The sequence below is a fragment of the Dryas octopetala genome, chromosome 9 (assembly GCF_963921425.1).
Source record: "Dryas octopetala chromosome 9, drDryOcto1.1, whole genome shotgun sequence".
Classification (NCBI taxonomy): domain Eukaryota; kingdom Viridiplantae; phylum Streptophyta; class Magnoliopsida; order Rosales; family Rosaceae; genus Dryas; species Dryas octopetala.
The window spans coordinates 18,590,427-18,613,924 of NC_141374.1; the positions used below are offsets into that span (position 1 = coordinate 18,590,427).

The 23,498-nt window shown below is 35.9% G+C and overlaps 4 protein-coding genes across 5 annotated transcripts; 2 read left to right on the forward strand and 2 right to left on the reverse strand.

Annotated features, from left to right (window-relative positions):
• Nucleotides 1-537: 537 nt before the first annotated feature.
• On the reverse strand, nt 538-4,153 carry LOC147275258 (UDP-Glycosyltransferase superfamily protein). 2 transcript variants are annotated; one of them, XR_015124195.1, is made up of 6 exons: nt 3,905-4,153; nt 2,925-3,776; nt 2,331-2,439; nt 1,948-2,083; nt 765-1,047; nt 538-669 (listed from the first exon to the last, which is right to left on the reverse strand). XR_015124195.1 is itself a non-coding variant. In XM_086256478.1 (5 exons), the coding sequence occupies exons 1-5, from the start codon at nt 3,994-3,996 to the stop codon at nt 923-925; spliced, it is 1,314 nt and encodes a 437-aa protein (XP_086112604.1). In that variant the 5' UTR covers nt 3,997-4,153; the 3' UTR covers nt 538-922. The 2 variants fall into 2 exon arrangements, 1 of the variants encoding a protein (XP_086112604.1); XM_086256478.1 differs by having other exon boundaries at nt 538-1,047.
• A 1,501-nt stretch (nt 4,154-5,654) lies between these two features.
• Nucleotides 5,655-8,137, reverse strand: LOC147275259 (Octicosapeptide/Phox/Bem1p family protein). Its single transcript, XM_086256477.1, has 2 exons — nt 6,919-8,137; nt 5,655-6,654 (listed from the first exon to the last, which is right to left on the reverse strand). The coding sequence occupies exons 1-2, from the start codon at nt 8,058-8,060 to the stop codon at nt 5,745-5,747; spliced, it is 2,052 nt and encodes a 683-aa protein (XP_086112603.1). The 5' UTR covers nt 8,061-8,137; the 3' UTR covers nt 5,655-5,744.
• A 2,970-nt stretch (nt 8,138-11,107) lies between these two features.
• Nucleotides 11,108-12,586, forward strand: LOC147275260 (lipid phosphate phosphatase 2-like). The gene is made up of 7 exons (XM_086228400.1): nt 11,108-11,329; nt 11,412-11,499; nt 11,589-11,698; nt 11,802-11,895; nt 11,974-12,162; nt 12,273-12,329; nt 12,462-12,586. Exons 1-7 carry the CDS (start codon nt 11,114-11,116, stop codon nt 12,584-12,586), a joined length of 879 nt encoding a protein of 292 aa, XP_086084526.1. The 5' UTR covers nt 11,108-11,113.
• Nucleotides 12,587-22,595: 10,009 nt separating this feature from the next.
• Nucleotides 22,596-23,289, forward strand: LOC147275261 (heavy metal-associated isoprenylated plant protein 33-like). The gene is made up of 3 exons (XM_086228401.1): nt 22,596-22,616; nt 22,727-22,802; nt 22,952-23,289. The coding sequence occupies exons 1-3, from the start codon at nt 22,596-22,598 to the stop codon at nt 23,287-23,289; spliced, it is 435 nt and encodes a 144-aa protein (XP_086084527.1).
• The last annotated feature ends 209 nt before the right edge of the window (nt 23,290-23,498 follow it).

The window sequence follows — 23,498 nt, forward strand, 5'->3', positions numbered from 1 at the left end:
AAAAAGGTGTCAATTTTGTAAAAGAGTATTATTAAAAAGGTGTCAATTTTGTAATAAATAATAAATGTCAAATTATAAATTTCACTCCGGGATTTATCAAACGCCGAAAATTAGAATCATAAATCATTTCCGACTTTGATTCGAATATGTTCCAAACGTTAGAATTGAAATATCAAGTCCTCTTCATTCCAAGATAGTCAAGAAAATGATTAAATGAGTACAATTCATATTCTCATTCTACTATTTCGGCCAAACAAATGGGCATACTACGGCATGTTTTTGCTTTGCAAAGATTCGTACAATGATCGGAGGAACTCCCGACTCCGACGCATGCATGCTCAGTGATACATAAATGCATGCATGTATGGATACATAGAAACATACATAAATACATTCTCAAATGGAGTATGTTTAGAGGATTTTCTTCTTCATGGAGACGTAGCTTCTCTATATGGCAAATTAATACAACTTATTGCAGCCATGAAGTTTGTTATATATCAGAACACATACTACACAAGTAGATAATCGAAGGCCAAATAATCACAAACACGAAATTCCCTTTATTAGCATATTGAAGAAAGGAACTCCAGATATCAGTTACAGCATACAGAGAACGAACTATGAATGGCTACAACCATCGAATCAATCACTTTTGTATAGGACATCTTCCTACCAGACAATAAAAACCATGTTAGGAACAGTTTGGCCAAAGCATTCATGTAAAGCTACAAGTGAAAACAACTCTAGGAACCTAATCTACCTACATTCATGGACAATTTTGCGGCCTCAACTTCTATGAAACACTCAAGCTTTCTGTCGATAAAAAATTAACTAATTTTGGTGGACTGCCATTTGAAAAGGTGATCGAACTTTGAAGCAAGCCAGTCTATTGTCAAGCATAGAATATAAACCCACTTTAATTCTACTTCTTCTTTGTTGTTGATAAGTTGACTAGAGAAACAACGTGCTGTGCAATCTCTACAGAGGCATTGGAATTTGCAGTTTTCAGAGCCCTCGCGGACAATTCTGCCATTTTACTCTCATCCCCTACGCAAAAAAAGAAAATTTAAGGATAACTCACCTCCTAAGTCAAATTGGATCCATCTTTCAACAATAAAATGACATTACTCATCAATAGTAATAACAAATAAAAACCATAATTTCTTGTAGATTTTTCACTATAGTTGGTGAACTACATGCATCTTTTCTGAAACATACACAACCCTATTCCTGCAGTACAAAATTCAGAAAAAAAGTATAGTTTTTAATTGATACAAGTATGATCTTATGCATTTATTATTCCAGTGTCAGATTGTTCGCTTGACCTACCTACTTCCTTCCCTCCTTCTATATCTCATTTTTAAAATTTTCAGTGCAGATATTTGATTTCAACCAAGAGTGATTAAGTGGAGCAAAGAGCATTTAAAACATTGTCAGAATATCAATTATGATCCCATAGGACTGATAATACTTCCAAAAATTCTTTACAATTTTACTGTAAGAAGTGTTTCAAAATTCTGAAACTTGATAGGAAAACTTCAAGTTAACTTGGTTCATTGAATCACTTAAGGCTTAGCAAGCATTCTCTGATCAGTTATTATACATAGCATTACATGATATTTGCATATTTTATTTACAGAAAACAAAAAAAGAATGATTACAACATCCTACATTCTGCTATCTTAATAATTAGGATGAACTCATTAGGGAATTGCTAGGTCATCAGAAAAGATTCCATACACCACAAATTAGGTTAAAAAGAAATCAGCATGCACAAAGTTGGACTATAACCTTTCATTCTTCTTACATGTAAAGGATCCTATTATATCTCCACAGACCCATGTTTCCAGGATTCTAAGTTTTTTACTATCAGTACAATGCATACCATATGATCCCTGATTTCCAGACCAACAGAAACCATCACTCTAGGAAAGAGAATAAACATACCTAATATCTCTTCAATTGCATTTCCAACGGTTGTTGAGTCAAGTTCATCTTCAGTTATAACCCTTGCACCTGCTAAGTCTGCCATTAAAGAAGCATTTTTGAATTGATGACCTTCAGCAACATTTGGTGATGGTATCTACAAAGTCAAAAGTCATTATGAATTTTCCCCTTAAGAAATACAGCCAGCATAGTTATGGATATTAAGAACATGCTCAAAACTGGTAAGATAATTGGAATGTTACTTTCACATGCAGGGTCATCTCATACAACATGAAAAAAAATGCAACAATGACTCTGAATTTGATCACATACATGGTAGGTAAGAAAAATAAACATAAATGTCATGCATAAGCTTTATAATAGAACTTAAAACTTGAAATTACCAGAATGGAAGGCTTCCCAGTTGCCAAGATCTCATAGCAAGTCATTGCACCAGCTCTAGAAACAATAAGGTCTGAAGCTGCATATGCCAAATCCATTGAATGCATGAACCTTCATTATACAGAGAATATTAGCTTCAAGGAAAAGATGGACACGTACAGTATGACCAGATGTGGAAGATAAACTGAGTCCACTATCTCTGAGCCCCATTAGTTATAACCAAATAACAACAAAATTGGGCAATGCGCTCAACCCTATTGAAGTTCAACCTTAAAAGGACTATGAGAAAGTTATTAGCAAGATTCTGGAATATGAATGTCACTTAAACCAACCATTATTACCTAAAACACTTTCTTAAGTTTGTTATGAACCATTTTATAGGAATTTCTTCCCAATCTTACCAATATTCTATCTCTAATCTTTTGAAACGTGAATAATGTTTAAAACTTTGGCCTTTCATGGGTATCCCCTTTGAATTATAACAAAAATGAATACAGAAGTTTGCCGTTATATCTAGAGTACAGCAGACAACCTTAAAACCTTACACAACATTTTGCATTTTAGTTACTAAGAGAACAGAATAGCAGAGCACTTACGGCGTCAAAAGCAAATGTGGATGATTCTTAACAAGACTTTCCATCTCAATATGGGCCTCCACCCCAGTTTGCCATATAATAAACAAGTTTTCCTTCTCCAACAGCATCTGATAATACAAATTCAGCAGAGCAATGTTAATAGCATTCGCACCTAAAGACCCTCCAAGAACCAAAAGAACCTGAGCCTTCTCCAACTCCCCCATCTTGCTAGAATTTGGAAAGAAATGCGCCCTTGCCACGGCCTTAGACACCTGCTTCTTCAGAGACGACCTCACCGGATTCCCACAAACCACACACTTACAATGTGAGGGGAAACAGTCAATGGAGGAATTGAAAGCCACAAACACAATATCAGCAAAAAATGAGAGAACCCAATTGGCTAATCCCGGTACAGCGTTCTGTTCTTGGATTACAAGCTTGACCCCTTTTACCTTGGCCGCCAAGCATATAGGGACCGACACATACCCACCAGTACCGAAAACAATTTGGGGGTTGAAATCACGCAATTTTTTGTAACTGTGAATGGTGGACCTGATCAAATAGTAGGGAAGGAGGAGGTTTCTGAGGGAGAGGATTGGGCGGTGTAATTTGGCGGCGGGTACGGTGTCGAAGTCGTAGCCGGCAGAGGGGATTGCGGTGCTTTCCATACTATTGGGTGTGCCTAGAAAGAGGATTTGGGTGGTGGGGTTGGTGATTTTGAGCTCGTCGGCTATGGCGACGGCTGGGTATATGTGGCCCCCGGTGCCGCCTGCGGCGAAGACCACGCGGAGGTTGTCGACGGCGGCGTTTTGGGGTGTGAAAGTTTGCTCATTGGATTGCTTTAGCGACAGACAGAAGGTGATCTTGAAGGTCCTGCAATGAAAACAGAGAGAGAGAGAGAGAGAGAGAGAGAGTTAGTGTGTCTATATATGTGTGTGTGTGTGTGTGTGTGTGTGTGTGAGAGAGAGAGAGAGAGAGAGAGTTGGAGAGACTTTACTTACCTGTGTTTTGTTAAGGGGATGAGGCGGAGTGGAAAAGTTGGGAGCTTGGGAGTGAGAGAGAGGTGACAAAAGGTGGTGGCGGTGGTGGCCATTAAAGGTGAGGTCTTTGAAGGTTCTGGGGGTGCATTGGTGAATGGTGGTGCGGGTTGCAGAGAGTTGAGAGTGGTCTGAGACTGAGACTGATGTTAGTGGTTGAGTGGGTTTAAGAAAATGGGAGCTGAGAATGACAATTGGAGTTTGAGCTGCACGCCTGCACATCATGCCATCATGGACTCGTGTGCTTCACAGAAACAGGGCACCGGTGGCCGGTGGGTGCTTTTTATTGGTTTTCAAAGCTTGCTGATTTGGACCTACTTTTCATTTTTGGGTATCTATGCTTTACTGACAACATTTTGTTTTATTTGATTTTTGTCTAATTGTCATTTTCGTTGAAAACTGCCATGGCATTGTATATACCTTGCAATGGTTCAAATGAATCAACAGAAAAAAAAAAAAAAAAAAAAAAAAAAAACCCTTAACTTTGTTGCTTAAATATTTTCTTTCATTTTTGAACCATATGTAAAGGTAGATTAGAAATAATAAATTGACTATTAACAATTATCTAATAATGAAAAAATGAAGATAAAAATCAAAAAAATGCTATAAATGCAATATTAGGATCGACAAGCAAAACTCCCCATCCCTTCAGTTTTAACATCCTTTGCATACAATCCACAAAACGTGCAAATAATTGAGGTTTTAAAACTTTCCACATAATTGCATATTGATCAATCGTGGCCAAGCATATTAGCATGCTTATTACCATACATTCTCCTTTTTTTTTTGGTATCCACATCCACATCTTCATCCTTGTTATTAAGGAGGTAGGAAGTGTGTTTGGACCAAAACAAGGCGATTAACTTTTCTACCTATTTTCTTGTTCTCGGCTTCAAATCTTCAAATCAAGGCAAATCAAGGCAGAAGACGACAATAATATATAAACTTTTTCTTCTTGGCCAAAAATATATATATATATAAACTTTTTTCTTGTTTTGACTTATCGATAGAGTCATAGAGAGCTATGCATCTGATTTTTAAGACTAACAAAAGAAAAGGTAGAAGAATCTTAAGATATATAACTGATGATTGGACATTTGGACATACATGTTAATAGATTCCCCACGATGCCTATAAAATATCTGAAATTTTTATGTTCTTTTCCAACGCTCAGTCCTGCTATGCCCTTCTCGAGAAAAAGGGCAAGATCAAGAAACGTTTTGCTCCTATACTTAGAAATCTATATTAAATGGCATGGTCATATATGATATATGCCAAAGACATGTAGGTATTGGCGTCCATGCCAGTGACCATGTGACTTGGTCCAGTTTTATATATCCAGTACCTGTTCTACTATAACAGCTGTTCATTTTTATTTCTTTCAATTAAAGTAAAACCCCAAAATGATCATTTTCTTTGCCAGGGCATTTCCATGACACATTTTATTTTTAGGACAATATCTAATAAAATCAGTAGAGAGAGAAGAAGTCCTTATTAAAAGGAGTTACAGACATGAATCTCATTTTGCCACAGCTATATATATATATATATATCTTTATTCAATTAGATCGACACAGATTGACATACAACATAAGGCAGCACTTCTCATATATATATATTTATATATATATATATGATCCAAAAGAAGACAGAAGAAGAAAATCTATTCCCTTATTATAAATATAAATCTTATGCATATGAGCAAAGTCTATAATATAACCATCAATTAAAGAAGAGAAAATATATAAGTAAGGTAAAACAGCCAACTTTAACTTTATCCCACCCCAAAGTTTTAATTTCTTGCCTAATGACTTATGGTTGTGTGGTTCTGATCTGCTGCTGAGTATGCTGGTTGCTGTTTTGAATCATCTGATAATGCTACTGCAGCTGCCACTGCCGCTGGAGTCATAGTTTGATATTGAGAAGGCAATGGGGAAGGTTGATGCTGGGTGTAGAATACTTGTTCATGTGAAGGATTGGCATATTCGTAAGCATAATTAGCAGTTGCAGAGGAAGGAACAGCAATGGACTGAGAAGGATGATGCACTTGAGAGTAACCCACGTATTGCTGCTGATATTGATTAGAAGGAATTTGGACTAATTGAGGACTTGGTGCCACAGCCGTTTTGTACACACTTGCAGCAGCCATTTCAGGCAAAGCAGGTGAAGTTGCCTTTGTTGGATAGATGGGTGGAATACTGTCCTTGTAAGCAGCAGAGCCAGGATTTGGGGACGTTAGGCGGCTTGAGGCAACAGCCGTTGTATCAGCCATGTTGGGTTGCAAAGGCATGTTGTATGGTTGTGACTGTGGCACATGCATCAAATACACAGGGTACTGCTGCTGATCCATTGGGTGATGAAGCTGTTGCTGTGATGGGGGAGCATACATTGTGTAGTATGATGACATTGGCACTGCACCTGAGGCCGGGTGGTGGATGTAATGTCCGCCGGCATGGACAAACTGATGTTGCTGTTGCTGTTGCTGTTGCTGTTGCTGTTGCTGCTGCTGCTGCTGTTGCAGTTGTTGGTCTGACTGTGGAGGCATAGTGCTGTACCCTGAATCCTGAACTTGTTGAACTTGGTTTCGTGAACTCAGATCAGAAGCATCACTATTTGGGCTAGCAGGAGCTCTGCTGTCTCTAGGTGCAACTTGAATCTGCTCTTGGTAGTACATTGGTTTGGAGAGAGAGTTCGCAGACGCAATACTACTATCACTGGACAATTGGAAAATCCATATAACCATTTCAGTATCCAATTCTTATTTCCAAAATTTTGAAAACAGAAATTGAAAATTAAAAACTGGTTGGCCCCTAATATATCTCTTTGAATCACTCCACTGGACCACTTTTCTTCATACTGAACAAATGTAGCAAAATTAACTTGGCCCATTTCTATTTCAAATTAAGAAATTAAGGGCATAGAAACTATTATCTCTCAGGGAAAACAATAACAAATTGATGCAATCAATTAAGAAATACCTTGCAACTGAATCCGGTGAAGGCAAACTGTAACCTCCACCACCACCACCACCACCACCACCAACCTTAAGTTGCAGAGGCTGCAAGGGCATAGGCAGAGGAGGCTTACGAAACCCAACTGGCATACTCAGATCCGATGATCTCTCATCATCTGAGATGACCCTGTTGTTCATATTTTCACCTGAAGCAGAAGATGGCAAAGCCCCAGAACTATTAGCAGCAACCATTGATGGAGGAATCGGTGGTGCAGCAGCAGCAAAGCTCATCTGCGCGCGCGCAAACTGTTCCTCAATCCCAACAGCCTTCTGACCCTGCACTCTACCCGACCCGTTATCATCCATCCGAACCCGAATGGGAGGCAAATTCGACAAGGAAGGCGATGAAGAAGACGACCCAAAAGACGAACTGTTCTCCACCAATGGAGAGTCCGAAATTGAATGCACGTCATGTACGGTATTGTTCTTCATCATCATCACCTGTTTGTTGTTGTTAATGTCCCCAAAGAAGTCACCTTGATGAGCCTCCAAGTCATTACAAGAATCACTCCCTCCAGCACTCAACAAGCAATCCATGGTGGCCGAGTCCGAGAGGTTTCTGGGAAGCAGCCCCGACCCATTGAGCGCATCGACAAACCAAGACTCGGACTTGGCATCGTCGAGCAAAGCACCCATAGACGCCGTCGTTTCGGGCTTGGAGAAGAAGAGAAACAACCTGAGGCGCGAAGGCTTTAAAGGGGAGGTGGAAGCCGTTCGATCATATTCCTCAATCATGTTGTCGAGATCTTCGTCGGTGGTGACGGAGATGAGCGAGTCGAGGTCTTCGGTGGGGAGTTGGTATTTGAGAGAGAAGGGGCGGCCGTTGAGGAGAGTTCGGGAGAGGCGGAGGCAGAGGTCGGAGAGGGAGGAGTGGCGGTCGGAGACGACGATGCGGGTTTCTCCGCCGACGTAGCAGAGGGACTTGTCGTGGGGGCGGGGGATGATGTGGCCGCCGTAGCTGCACATGAGACGGAGCTTGCCGCCTGGGACTTGGGGGAGAGGCTCGTCCCACGCGTCGGCATTGCGCGACCGCGGGGACGAGTCGACTGAGTCGGGGTAGTTGAGTTGCATGCTCGTCGGAAGCGGTGGCAGGGGCGGTGGATCCATTGTCGGTGGTGATTGTGGTGGCTTTTGGAACTTGGAAGTTGGAAGTGAGTGAGAGAGAGAGAGTTTTAGGAGTGCAAAGGGGCCAAGTGAAAGTCAGTGCTTTTATGCTTCTTTGAAAGCAGGTGACTTTTTGCTTTCTTTGAAAGCTCTGCTTTTGACTTCCAATTGAAAAGGCGTAGAGAGGAGTTGGGGATACCTCGGGGCATAAGCAAATTTGGTGAGCTATTGCTTGCTTTTGTTTTGTCTATTTTCACCTTTGAGTAATCAATGAAATGCTTCCAATCTGAGTATATATGGTGCATTTGTGGATGAGTAGATGATGACATGTCATGCATGTAATCTTTTTAGGCTCCCAAGCCCCAGAGAGTCCTTAGGTTGATTTGTCCGTAATAATCATAATTTACAATCTAGAAAGCCTTATTATTTCTATGAGATACAAACATATTTAATAATAAAATATATATATCATTATAATAAAAATGTGAATTCGTCAACCTTAAAATTTAAGAATTAAAAATATAATTATATAACATGTGGTGATTGTATTATAAAGTTTTCTTTTTATTTTTCATTTCCAATCTAATTAATCAAAGAAATTTCAAATAAAAAACAAGCACCTTTATGAATCTCTCAAGGGGCAAAAATGTCAATGACCCGGTAGAATTAGAAATAAATCAAATATAAATTAGGCACATACTAGCTAGGAGGTCCAGTTCCAAAAATTTCAGTTATATATGCTATGCATGCGTGGTGACGCGTAGCCCATGCACTAATGCACATGAACTTTACAGAGAATTGGACCAATCACATGTGCATTCTTCATAGAAATTTGTGCATGATTGAGCATAAGTTACAACGCTAGATGTAGATGGATCATGGAAGGATTGGATTGGATTGGATTGGATCTACAGTTAGTTCGATGGTGATCAAAGTAAACCCTTTATTTCACTTAAAAAATAAATTTTGGCCTTTTGCTTCTCCTTCAGATACGAGGAGGCTGTAACACAATAACACAACACAAGAGAGCAAATATAGGAACACAATGTGGCGTGTGACAAGACAATATTAAATCTAGCTAAATCATTTATATTTTACAACAACAAAAAAAAAATATATATATATATAATCAGCATATATATCTCTCTGTTATTACAGTTTTGCTTTGAGTAGTAGTAATGTATTATGTAGTATCCTTTTTCTTTAAATTCTAAATATTTGAATTGGTCATTTTGTCTTTTGCAAAGCTAATATTGCTTTCAGTTCAGTAGTGTTCATTGTCCAATGTCCTCATTATTATGTATCCACGTGTTGGGTCACAGAATCAGAGGCCTTTCCAGTGTACAATTACTGTCAAAACTTCATATTCTAATGCTTTAAGAAAATCTAGTACAAGAATGTGAGTTGATCGAGTTTCCTTAATTAGGATTAGTTTTATGCTGCTCCACCCTCGATCTATATATAAATATAATGCCTCTTCATGTTACTTAAAGCAAGCAATAGTATAGTTTCTTTTTTTTTTTGACCAAAGCAATAGTATAGTTTCAATATAGGCTGGATATGAGTTGGGTTACAAGGGCGTGGCGTATATGATCAGGACCTCAACTTGAAAGTAACATACAGAGTACGTATTGCAAGAGTTGCAAGAGATATATAAAAAATGTTTGTACAAATTTTTCAACAATCATGTGGTATCAAAATTCACAAAAGATGATGGTGAAATTTGATAAGCTCAACTGGCCTGCCATGTCTTCACCTATAGATGATTGAATGAATAGGGCTGGCTTAGAACAAAAGTAAGCTAAGGGCCTTTTGGGGTGCTAAAGGGATCATTCTTACACTTGCAATATACACTCGATAGAGTTATTAATTTGACATATATTGTTCCGATTATCTTTCATGGTATTAGAGCTTTAATTTCAAATATGTAGTTATGCAGATGATACTCCCCTACATTTTGTATATTAAATTTCGAATTTCATTATGGCAAATGTAGAAGTTAATTGGGCCAATCCTACAGCTAATAAACAAAAAGGAAAAACAAAAAAAGAAGAAAGCGATTTACTTTTAGCTACAATATAATTTCTTTCCCTTTCCATTCTTAATTATTAGTTAATTATAGAAATGAATTTGTTTAAGAATAGTATATTATAGTTTTAACAATAGTCTCTTTCTTTCTTGTTTGTGCGTGTACATGTTTGCCTCACAATTGGCCTAACTTTGCTTTGGAGTTTGGACGTTGAAACATTAATCGCATGTAACAAAATAACCGTACCCTTTTAATTTCAGAGGTTCCCAAAACACACCACAGGCCCCTCTCTCCCTCTCTCTTGACATTGCTGAGGAAGCCCGATGCTCCGGGAGCTTTGATTCTTCAGAGTTTTCCAATCAACGGTCATCTCTCTCTCTCTCTCTCTCTCTCTCTCTCTCTCTCTCTCTCTCTCTCTCTCTATGTATTTGCAATATATACAGGACAGTTAATGTTTGTTAGGAAAATGTGATATGCATGCTTGTTCTGTCATGACATCATTACCTTTCATTTCGTATTTGCATAGAACTCGTTGTTCACAAGAATTTGTAAGAGTTGCATTTCCTTTTCCTAATGACTACCTTATTTTTGTAAGTTATGTATTAATTTTCATGTTCATTAATCTTTACACATTGATTGCATTAAGTTTATATATTGAAATTTTGGATTTGTACGTGATGGACATGACTCAATGACTCATGAGACGATGAAATCTGGGAATTCTTTTTCTTGGATAATGAAATTCAGTGATTTATAATGAATATGCCTTCAATCAAATGTAGTGGTTTCTCATTTGAAACAATCTGTTTTTTTTTTTTTTCGTTTGATTTTGACAACAAAGCATTTTGTTCAGTATCTTAGCAAAAGTTCCAACTTTCAGGGTACTTATCTATGGGAGAAGGAAAACGGTTAAGCTAATGGCATTTCATTCTTCAATTGTACCTGTTCTTTTCAAATTGGTGTAGCTATCCTCTCCTCTTTTAAAAAGACCATTTCAAATTGGGTTTGCACTCCACTTGGAAAGAAGATGCCAGATATTCAACTGAAACATCACACATTACGATCTCATGGAGGCCAAGTTGCTAAAGTGCACAAGTATGACTGGTTAATTCTTCTGCTTCTTGCGGCCATTGATCTTGTTTTGAATGTTATAGAGCCTTTTCACCGTTTTGTTAGTGAAGAAATGATGACTGATCTGAAATACCCTTTTCAAAAAGATACTATACCCTTTTGGGCTGTTCCAGTACGTATCTGATTCTCACAATCTCATATATATCTTTGTACCTTACACTGGATAATGACTATATCTTCACTTCTTGTATCAGTTTTATGCATTTTTCTTGCCGATTGCCATCTTTCTTGTGTACTACGTTTACAAAAAGGATGTTTATGATTTGCACCATGCCCTATTGGGTATGTCCATTGCCTTTTAGGCTTCAACTATGAACTATACCAGATTTTTCTTTTCTGTTTGAGGGCTAATGATCACATTTGCAACTTAGGTCTTTGCTATTCTGCTCTAATAACTCTTGTTATAACGGATTCCATCAAAGATGCTGTTGGTCGCCCCCGTCCAAACTTCTTTTGGCGGTGTTTTCCTGATGGAATAGGTGTAGGTGACAATGTGCTTTTCCTATTACTTAATCCTAGTAAAGGGATTGTCCTTGCACTATGCTGATTTTGCTTCCCATACTACTTGTCAATGGCATCTGCAGAGATTTGATCCTGTCACCAACAATGCTATCTGTACTGGGGATAAGAAAATTCTAAAGGAAGGACATAAAAGCTTTCCTAGTGGCCATACTTCATGTAAGTGAGAAAGCTAGTTTAGATGATTAATGGACATAAAAAAAGACTGTGCATAATTGGGTTTGTGTCAATATGCAGTTTCATTTGCAGGTCTTGGTTTTCTTGCATGGTGGTTGTCAGGGAAAATTAGAGTGTTTGATCGTAGGGGCCATGCTGCAAAGCTCTGTATTGTCCTTCTTCCATTACTTTCTGCTGCTCTTGTAGGAATCTCTCGCGTAGATGACTATTGGCATCACTGGCAAGATGTCTTTGCAGGAGGTCTAATAGGTTTGTATACTAAATGAATGATAAAATTTTCATTTCCTTCCACTATAAAACTTAATTTAGCAAATGGATGGTAATCAATATATTGGAACATTTGATTTGTTTATGTGCAGGAATTGTCATTTCTTCAATTTGTTATTTGCAGGCCTTCCCTCTCCCACACCAGGATGGTACGTCTACTATCTCAACTACCTCTTCTTGTTTTTTCTTTTTTTTCTTTCCTGATGGATATCTTAATCAATTCTTGTTAGCATAGCTTTTCCATGTATATAATCTTTGGACTCTTAATGTTGGACTTGCAGGGTGGGCACCTCATGCATATTTTTCAATGCTAGCTACAGAGAGGAATGGTTGCCGGTCCATGTCCTCACCCACAAGTTCTGATTATCTTCGGCGAACAGATGTTGAAAATCCAGATTCATTTTGAGGCATGTTACTGGAAGCAATGGAATTAGCTGGGAGAAGATACTGATTCTGCAGTTGTGTATGTCAAGTAGAAATCCTAAGTAATGTAGATACTTGTATATGCATGAGATACACTTCACTAGTTCACTTGATGACTCCATATCATATGTGTACGCTCCTAACTTCATTCTTTATTCATTGAAAATTTTACAATGTCTTACTTTCCTAGTTTCAATCAAATTCATGGTGGTTATGGTCTAAATATTGCAGCTTTATTTATATATATATACATATATTCCTCTGGTCTTTTGACAGGTGAAATTCTGGAATATTAGAAAAGGTTTTTAAAGGAAAAATTAATCTAAAGTCAAAAAAAGAAAATGTTACAGGTAAGTTGCCGGGCCGTCTTATTTAATGCTTACTGAAACCCCAACCCAACTTTGAGGAACCGTTGGGTGTTAATTGGTGAATGGTGGCAATAAATAAAGTCCATTACATAACATGTGCTGCGCTGCACTGCTTGCCTGCTTTCATTAATTCCTCCAGTTTAAGCCACTTGGACGACTTTCCTATTTTGCCTTTGAATAAATAGCTTCATCTTCATCTTCATTTACATACTATATGCCTTGCTCATGTAGCTCTCTCTCTCTCTCTATATATATATATATATATATATCTGTCATAAAATATGCAGACATTTAACACATTTTGGGGAAACATGAAGAGGTACAGGAGGAGAAGACGATATCGTAGACTGAGAAGTGTGGTTACTGATGAGGAAAATGCAAATGCAATGAATTCAATGGCAGAAGGGAAACGTCTCAAGTTTTGGAAAATTAGAGTGACCCCGAAACTGCGAGTGAAGATTACATCATCAATTGTGCTTTTAAAAAGGCTTAGAAATGCTTATGTGGGAATGATGCTTTGTTTTGCTGGTCGTGTTATGCAATTGAATAATGGTAATGTTCACTTATTTCAGAAGACTAATAAGTTTGGCTTATAGAATTCTTACTATTAAGCTCAAGAGCAATTTGTATCCTTTTGTATATGTGAATGGAAACAACCCATTTTTTTAGAACAAATTCTCTATAATTCTGTCTGCCTCCTGATGGTAGACTGCAGAAGGAATACTTTGATTCCACTTTATTAATCTTGTGAGTTTTATTTTCTGGGACAATATAGCAGGGGAAAACATGCATTTTGCAGTTGAAAAGATAAAGATTTCTTCAGAAAGTAGTAGAATAAGCTAAAATTGCTGAAACAAATCTTAGATCAAGGTTCGATTGGCAAAAGAGAATTCACAAAATTCATAAATCATAATGTATGTTATGTACCTCAAGCATACAGACAGTGGTGAAGACAACATTAGAAAAGAGAGTGGTATATAGCACCAAAGCTTCTTCATGATGCATGATTTGAATGATGGGGGGCTGATGCAAAGCAAGGAGATTCACAGCGCGTGTTGCAGATATAACTGGAACAACTCTTCTCCGATGCTCTCTCAAGCTGTAAAATCATGAAAATCCTTCATGACAAATATCATTTTCTTTGTAAAATTAAATTAAGACTTGGATTTGGAAGCTCAAGTAGTATCAGTTGGACTAGTACAAGAGTTTCTTAGTATGCAATACACAAGTATATGATGAGTCAATTTCTACATGTAAGGTATTTATGAGGTAATTGTAGCTGATAAAGTTAAAAATTAAACAGAGCTGTCAAGTCTGCATTTCTTATAAGGTGTTAAATTAGAGGGTGTGATCTGTAATTCTCTATTGTATTTACCTATCACAAAGAAGGATAGTAATTGTCTAGCCGTGAAATAATTAATAAGAATCACTTAGGAATCTGTCATATCTCTTAACTGAAGAAAAAAGTGTCAATGATCTTTCCAGGCTCAAATTTACAGTAGTGCTAGACATCCCACATTTTTATACCATAATTTCATACCACCTTATGTGGCAACTTACATGGCATTCATGCATTGGACAGTAAAAAATAAAAACAAAAATCCAAAAAGAAAAAGAAAAATTTTGTCCAGTAAAATAATGACACGTAAGATGGTATAAAAATATGGTATAAAAATGTGGTAAATATAGCATTATTCTCAAACTTATTACTTAGCTAAAATCAAGCCACAACTTCCAAAATACAGTTGGGTGTTAATTGGTGACAACATATAAAGCCAGTTCACATGGTCTGCACGGTTAGCTGCTGACTATTGGTTCCTGCAATTTGAAAACTTTACCTACTTTAACCAATCTGTCCTCTTATTAAAGTAATCTTCATTCACAATTCCTGCATGACTACTCACTTTGATTTTTTCACCAACTCTTTAGTATTGAGTACTTACCACAACTCCATTCACCCATCTTTCTCTTTGGTATAGCAACTTTACTCTACCTCATAAACTTCCCATTTGCTAATCTTTGCTTTTGGTCCCAGTCACAACTACTTTTGGTTATGAGTTACTCAACTCCTTTAATTCACTCCTACTTTCTTTGATAATGCGTGTAGGTATGCAGTATGCTGTAACCTCCCACTCATGGCCTCACCATATAGCTCCATTTACCCATCTTCCCTTTCAGCCATCTCTCTCTCTCTCTCTCTCTCTCTCTCTCTCTCTGGCCCAGAGAGACACACTCACACACCCCACAAGACCTATGAAGAGTAACATACAGTAAATTCCATTTTGGGAAAGCATGGAGTGCTACAGATCAAGATACCATAGACTAGACAGTTTGGTAACTGATGATCATGAAGAGGAAAATCAGAAGATTGCAGTGTTGGGAAGTCAGAGTGATCTTAAGTACTACATGAAGTTTAGAGTGACAGCAAAACTGCATCAGAAGATAATGTCCTCAATTCTGCTCCTGAAAAGGTTCAGAGATGTTTATGTGGAAGCAATGCATACACTGGCCGAACATGTTATGCAGTTGAACAACGGCAACTCTTACTTGTTTAAGAGGCTTCCAAATGCTCCATAACTAGTTCTCAGCAGCAGCAGCTCCAGAATAAGCTCTTAAAAGCTGATCAAGGAAATAAATTTAAGGATAAGTAGTACTTTTGATTTGTGGGTATGTTTGGATTAGTACTCTTGTATTATATAATTATCTGATCTATCTGTCTTCAGTTCAAAGGAACATATAATATTACAAAGTTTTGTCCTCGCTTGGATTTATAACAAGAATGACCTGGTGGACTGCAGAGGCCTAATTGTATTGTATTTACTTGTATATACTTAAATTGTGAGAAAAGTAATTTATTTAACATTGATTAACTTGGTTCTAATTTCAATGGAGTCATGTGAGTAGGTAGTGGTAAGAAAAATTGGATGCACTGCACATAGCTAGCTAGCTATATATAATAGCTAAAAGCATGGAGAGTATTTGCACATTGATGCACAAATTGATATTAGTATTGGTGTAAGAGAAGAAATGGGCGTGATCTCTTTGCTCATCCACTCTCTTGTGGTGGTTGTCTTGGTCGCTGCCATATTCACTGTGCAGCTAGGTTTGGTCCGAGCAGGTATGTATTAATTAATATTCGCTCTATAATATATTGATTATACTTTTAATTAAATTTGGTGCAAGTTATATATAGGAGAGTGGTTTGAATGCTTTGTTTTCTTTTATTCTTAATTGTGTATTATAAATTTAAGAATTGTAAATACATAGATGTAACTTCACTCAAATTCAAAAAATATTACGATTTCATTTAATCTTAAGAAATGTACAGCAATATTTGATTCTACTTGTGGCAGAGGATAGAAATATAATAAGGGAACTGCGAGAAAGGAGGGCACCTCCTTTTCGTCCGTCGACACCACTTGCGAACCAACATCCGGGCATGAGAGTACCTGCTGCTCCTGGGCCTCCTGGGCCTCCTGGGCCTCCTGGGCCTCCTGGGCCTCCTGGCCTCCCGGGCCTTCTGGGCCTCCTCCCCCTCCGCTTTCAAAAATTGTCAATTAATCTATTTGATGGCCCAACTTTAATAATAACATGTAGCCCAGTACTCCAGATGCTTTCAATTTTGAAACTAAACAAATATATATATATATGTACAAGTTTTTCTTGTTATGTGTTAACATTTATTTTCAATTGGTAGCTTAAAGCTTTTGTAATTTATTTGCTTTTATTATTAAACATGGTTTCCGTTGTTGACTTTCTTGTCAGTTGTCACGGATGGAATGGATCAGCTAATTAGCGTTTATCATAAGTGCTTTCTTTTTTCGGTATTTGACCCGCCAATTACCCAAACAACATCGATATAATTGGTTTTAATTAATCTAATCTTGACGCGTGAATTGCAAGGTATATTATATATTGATAATATATATTTTAGATTCCAAATGAATTAAGATATAACCCTTACAATGAATGTTAAGTTTTATATTAATATGCCAACAACTATCTGGTTAAGTGGCACCTTATCTCTTTTTATGGGAGGAGAGTACAAATTTTATAAATTAGTTGTTGATTAATAAAAAAAGTGTCTATAATTCTCCTCTTCACTAGCATTATTATTATTATTATTCTTCACTAGCAATATAAAATATATATAGTCCATTTTGACTGATTATATATATATATGTATATCTATATGAGTATATATTGGGTATTTTAATTGCAGATGATGATATGAGGGTGTGGACTGTAGAAAGAACACGCATATTGCGAAGCCCACCACCTCCCTATTCAAATAAGAAGGTCACTAATTTCAAACCAGCCGTGGGCCGCGGGGCTGTCCCAATTGCTCCTCCACCTGCTGCAAGATGATCAAGTCACACTCGGAGAATTAATATATATATATATATATTTCAAGTTTAATTTATGTGTTGTGTGTGTACATATATATATATATATATAGGGTTGTTATATATATAAGCTCATTCAGGGATGAACGTCCGCACGTTCGTTCGACATCTGACGCCGAGTGTTCGGCGACTACTGGCGAGTGCTTGGTTGCAAAATTTTGCAGCTACCGTTATGGTTTAGTTCCGGGATTTCGGACCCTTAAATAACACCTATACTGAGCTCATTTTATATTTTACGAAAGGATGAGATGAAAAAATAGAAGTTTATTTTCAAAATTCGGTGGAAGCAGCACTCGCCTGTATTAAAAAAATATTACTCGAATATATATATAGTCATTAAGTTTTTTTTTTTTTTCAAATAATCGTTGTTCATCAAATTGCTCTATTAATTGATTTGTGATCTGGTTCCTATGATCATCAGTATTGTTCAATGAGCTCGAGGCCGTCAAATTGACATTTCTACCTCCGTCTACAAAACACATATATATCAAACTATCAAAGCCTTTTTTGTTTTTTCTATTTGGTGTATGTGGTTAAGAAAGAGATGCGTGGGTTCCTCACTGCCCAATAATTTTTTTTTTTTTTTTGGGTACAATACTCCCAATAATAATATATTTCAAAAAATGGGTAGGATGTGCGATTTTTAGTAATGTTTGATTTCAAACTATATGACCAGTCAAATTTATAAGAAAATTTAGGAGAAACAGTATATATATATATATATATATTGTGAGATATTTATAAGAAAATTTAGGAAAAACAGTTGGACAAATAATATCTTCCTTATAAGAATCAAATGAAATTATAATTTAAAAAATATAGACTTTCTCCTTCAAATTTCAATTAGTTAGTTTTAGATTATCTCTGATTCCATGGCTAATAAGCCTAATATATCGTTCCTATTACGTTAATTAGCATGTTCCATTGCCATAATATATAATTATATACCTTTCAACAAAAATTTCCAAAGTTGTAACAAAAAAAAAAAAAATCAAAGTCAAAGTCAAAGCCAACGCCGGTTTTGCCACTTCTTTGAGTTTTTTCCGGCCCGTCCATGTATACATTACGTACTTTGTTTTACTTTTCTCATAATTTTTAGAAATGCAACTTAATTTCTTATATTCATATATGACTCTGCGTTTTCAAATCTTTCACTACAACTTAATTAGGAAGTTAAGGAGTTCCTTATATACATATAAGAAGGCAAGAGGCCAAGAGGAATTGAATGACTTGCAATTCATTCATTTAAGGAGTACTTGATTATATAAATATACAAGATCGATGGGCCTCTCACCATTCTCTTTGATCCGTGTTCTCATGCTCCTTATGATATTCATTGCTTCATTCTTGTGCATGCAATCAGCTCACGTAGTTCACGCAGGTTTCTAATTCTTCTATATATATATTTAACACCCAATATATATTTATATTACTCTTATCTAATTTGTCTATAATTCAATTACAGATTTACAGGGTGAATGATTCATATTAATTAATATTACTGAGCGGGTTTGATTAATTAATCGTTGCAGATCCAAAACCTAGAAAGCTGAGATCGGAGCCAAACTCACCCCCTTCTCCTGTTAAAGGCCCAGCACCAGGTCAAACTGGCTAATTAATTAAGCATCCATCGATGGATCATATATACTAGTTTTTTCATTTTAATATATTTTGATTAAAAAGCCTAGCTAACGGCTTCACAATTTGTTTAAGTGATTGAATATTGTGACCGATCGATCATGTCATCATGAACATACTAGTCTGATATTACATGTATACATAAAGAAATTACTTGTAAATTTTTAATTTGTGTTATATTTGTGGCGTTACTCATTTTCATTTTAAAAATATTTTAACCATTTAGTTATCCAATAGTCCAAATCAATACACATAAGCGCGCAGCCTCTTAATTCCACTCAAAATCTGTAGCCTATATATATATATATATATATATGCATATTGCATGCATGTCTATGAGTTTATGATCCCCTCTCTCTCCTCTCGCAAACCTACTTTACCCAGAGGATTTCATCATTAATTTGACACCTTATAGAGCGATGACCTCCCTCATTTATCCACACAATATATTTACATTTATTTTGGTGGTTAATAAATTTTCTTTTATCTGCACCCAAAGCCCTACCCTAGCTAGCTTTTTGTTTTTTTTCTCATGAAGGAGATATCAGGCGCTGTTATCGATCTTGCAAGACATGCACTAATAATTTGTGAGGAAATTCTTCTGGACCCATTATCCTGCAAAACATGCACTAATGTGTGGGCCTTTTATCTAGCAAACAGCCTTTAGTATCTTATCTAATTAGAAAGCTTAATATATTTTCTCCTTGTAGCCAAGTACTAATTTTTCTCTTAAAAATGAAAAATCTTGAAGAAACTTGTATAATTTAATGTTTTTCTTGGAGCATTAATTTCTCCCTGAAGAATGAATCATAATTTTAGACGTGTTAAATTATGAAGATAAATTGCTCATTATAAAAAATAATAAAATAAAATCATGTCAAAGTATTTATTGTGTGCCAATGACTAACTGCAACATACCCAAGATACATACAATATTCGTACCAAGGAAAATAAGTATATATAGAGGGGATAATAAATTTTATATATATTGCATAAATGAAACGAGATCTTCGTCTTTTACCTAAGAAAATCTTATTGGGTATAACCGATATTTCTGCAATTAATATATATTTATGTAAGAAAATCAAGATGAGAATATCACAATTGAAATCCTAATTTAATTTCCGTAATATTAAAATGAACCTACTCAATTCACCACTTCAAAGTCTTCAATTAAGATATAACCGTTAAAATGAATTTTTAAATTTACATTAATATGTTAATAACTATTTAATTTAGTGGCACTTTATCTCTCTTTTGTGGGAGGAGGTTTTGAGTTCAAATTTTATAATTAGTTGTTGATTAATAAAATAAGTGTCTAAAATTTCAAATTTTGTAAAAAAGTCATTAAGTTTTCTTTTTCAAATAATCGTTGTTCATTAAATTACTGTATTAATTGATTTGTGATCTGGTTCCTATGATCAATTGTGATCAATCTCTGATCTTCCATTAGTATACAAAAATGTTAATTAAAGTTGATGCATATTCAACACATTGTAAAATAGTTTAATCTTGTTTTGTTTAATGAGGCCGTCAATTTGTCATTTCAACCTCCATCTACAAAACATTTATATATCAAAGCCTTTTTTCACTTTTCTTTTTGGTGTATGTGGTTAAAAAAGAGATGCGTGGGTTCCTAACTGCCCAATATATTAAAAAAAAAACGATGGGATATATGTGAGATTTTTAGTAATGTTTGATTTCAAACTGTATGACCAGTCAAATTGTTTACATTTTTTTATTTGTTGGGGAAGAAGATGTTGAAAACTTGAAACTCAGATTCCAATTTAATAAACTTCTCTATAGTTGACGAAGAGTTAAAAAAAAGAAGAAAAGAGTCTTGTCAAAGTGGGTTGGTATGACATATAGCGTGAATTGTCACTATAAATATATATTATTTATGTCAATGAAGCGATATTGAGAATTGAAGCAAGATTTATACAAAATTAACTCTAAATCAATGTCTTCCTTCTTGAGAACTCTGATTCTGCTTGTATTAATTGGGTTGATCACCTTTGCCATGCAGACAGCTCAAGTTGGTGCAGGTTTGTATATATATATATGCATAATATTACTCTCTCTAAAGTCGAAATTCATGTAATAATGTTCCTATTCAATTTGAAAAAGTAATTAAGGAAATATATATAATGATATATATTGTGCGCGCAGTTTGAGGGATATATCGATCTCATTATGATCAGTAAATTAAGAATATATATATATATATAAATATGTATATATGGTGGAGTGATTAATGAATAAATGTGTGGTGGTTTTTCAGGTCCAAGCCCACCCCCTCCTCCAAAGAGAGCCACAGGCCCTCATCCATTGCCACCTCCTACCGATTGACCTTCACAGCTGGGATCTCAGTTAATATATACGAATAACCAACCTAGTAAATTTGGGTTATGCATGTCTGGCATTAGTTAATTACTTTGTATGTTTTTATATTAATGGTAATACAATTAATTAATGATACGGCTCTTTCTTGAAGTGATATCCTCTCTCAAATAATTATTATTCTTTTTGAATGTTTAACGGATCACCAAGTTGATCACCAAGTTGTTTGATACGGGAATTAGGGAAGATGTCATACTTTCATTGCTATAGACTTCATTCAGTGCGAATATACATTTATTTTGGGGGTTAAGTAAATTTTCTTTTATCTGTACCCAAAGCCCTACCCTAGCTATCTTTTTTTTTTTTTTTTTGTTCTCATGAAGGAGATATGAGGCCCAGACATTTTCGTTGGGCCTATCATCTTGTAAGATGGCACTAATTTGTGAGAAGATTTTGCTGGACCCATTACTTGCAAAACATGCACTAATGTGTGGGCCTTTATCTAGCAAACAGCCTTTAGATCTGATCTAATTAGGAAGCTTAATATCTTTTCTCCTAGTAGCCAAGTACTAATTTTTCTCTTAAAAAAGAAAATTATTATAAAAAATGTTTTTTCTTTGGAGCAACTTCTCCTTGAAAAACCAATCACCATTTTAAAAGTGTTAAATTATGAAGAGAAATTGTTAATTTAAAAAATAAAATAAAATAAAATCTACACATGTTAAAGTATGATTGCGTGCCAATGACTAACTGCACCCCAAGATACAGACAATAATCGTACCAAGGAAAATATGTATAAAGGAGAAAATAAATTTTATATCGCATAAATGAAACGAGATCGTCGTCTTATACATAAGACTCCTAGAAAAGAGAGTATCAGAAGATTTCTGCAATATTTACGTGGGAAAATCAAGATGAGAGTATCACAATTGAAATCCTAATTAATTGCCGTAATATCAAAATAACCTACTTAATTCACCCACTTCAAAGTCTTCAATTACCGACATAAATTAACAAAAGAAAAAGGTTTTGCCGACATTTAAAAAAAAAAAAACAAAAGAAGGGCCCAAAAAAAAGCCCATGAACATAGGTCCATAACTCTATAAATACCACACGCTCTCAGTCTGTCTGCCACACGCTCATTTTTGTCTCAAATCCACTAGAGAGTTAGATAGGAGTCCTTCTCTCTTTAAAAAACCCTAGTATTCAACGTCACATAGTCCTCGATCGATTGTCTGCAATGGATTCTCGTACTTACATGGTCAGACCATTATATATATATATATTATTAACATCTTCCATCCTTATAAATCATTTCTTTGGTTGTGTAGATTTATTGTGGCTTAACTATATATTTATGTGTTATTACAGACTTGTGGAGTGAAAGTGGACACCACATCTGGTGGATGGCACAAGTGCTTGACCAAAATGCTGAAAAAAATCGCAGGTACTTGTTTGGCACAAGTTCTCTCTTATTTTGTTTTTGCCCATTTATTTATTTATAGGTTTTGGCATGAATAAAAGGGTAAAAATAAAAATAAAAATATTGAATGAATGAAGTAGTGACTTGTTTGTGTGTTTGGATGATTTAAATAGGAGCATCTTACAGTATAGATGCAGAAGCAGGTATGGCATACATTTCGGGGAAAGTAAACCCGAAAAAGTTACTGAGTAGGTTAGTGAAGGCTGGGAAGGAAGCCGAACTCTGCTGGGTGAGGACGGGAGATCAATACACGTACGGCAATGGATCAAATGGCAATGTTGGGTATTATCACGAAGACCAAGGGTATTATGATCAATATCAATATCCAGCTGCCCCTTATAGCAGTTATAGGGGAACAGGACCCGACCCTTATTCTTATGGATACTATGATCAACCTCCTATGTCGACCCACTACTATCCCCAGCCACCTCCCTATTCATATTATTATTGATCCATCCAATTAAATTCGATGGATCAGTAGAACAATTTTTGGGTCAGGGTTGACAAGACGACCGACCTTATTATTATATATTTAGTACTAGCCTCCTAATTATGTACATAGTATTCATGGTTTTGTTTGAATACTATGTATGGAACTGGATTTATATATAAATGATTGTTCCTTTTTTGTTTTGTTTAAGGAACTGAATATATACCTCT

Coding starts and splice junctions, on each gene's coding strand:
- LOC147275258 (XM_086256478.1), bottom strand. CDS start 3,996: ATGGCCACCACCGCCACCACCTTTTGTCACCTCTCTCTCACTCCCAAG. Junction 3,777..3,904: donor ATCCCCTTAACAAAACACAG/GTAAGTAAAGTC, acceptor TTTTCATTGCAG/GACCTTCAAGATCACCTTCT. Junction 2,084..2,330: donor CTGGGAAGCCTTCCATTCTG/GTAATTTCAAGT, acceptor TTGACTTTGTAG/ATACCATCACCAAATGTTGC.
- LOC147275259 (XM_086256477.1), bottom strand. CDS start 8,060: ATGGATCCACCGCCCCTGCCACCGCTTCCGACGAGCATGCAACTCAAC. Junction 6,655..6,918: donor TCACCGGATTCAGTTGCAAG/GTATTTCTTAAT, acceptor CCAATTGTCCAG/TGATAGTAGTATTGCGTCTG.
- LOC147275260 (XM_086228400.1), top strand. CDS start 11,114: ATGCCAGATATTCAACTGAAACATCACACATTACGATCTCATGGAGGC. Junction 11,699..11,801: donor GTTTTCCTGATGGAATAGGT/GTAGGTGACAAT, acceptor TGGCATCTGCAG/AGATTTGATCCTGTCACCAA. Junction 12,163..12,272: donor CTTTGCAGGAGGTCTAATAG/GTTTGTATACTA, acceptor GTTTATGTGCAG/GAATTGTCATTTCTTCAATT.
- LOC147275261 (XM_086228401.1), top strand. CDS start 22,596: ATGGATTCTCGTACTTACATG. Junction 22,617..22,726: donor TGGATTCTCGTACTTACATG/GTCAGACCATTA, acceptor GTGTTATTACAG/ACTTGTGGAGTGAAAGTGGA. Junction 22,803..22,951: donor AATGCTGAAAAAAATCGCAG/GTACTTGTTTGG, acceptor TGATTTAAATAG/GAGCATCTTACAGTATAGAT.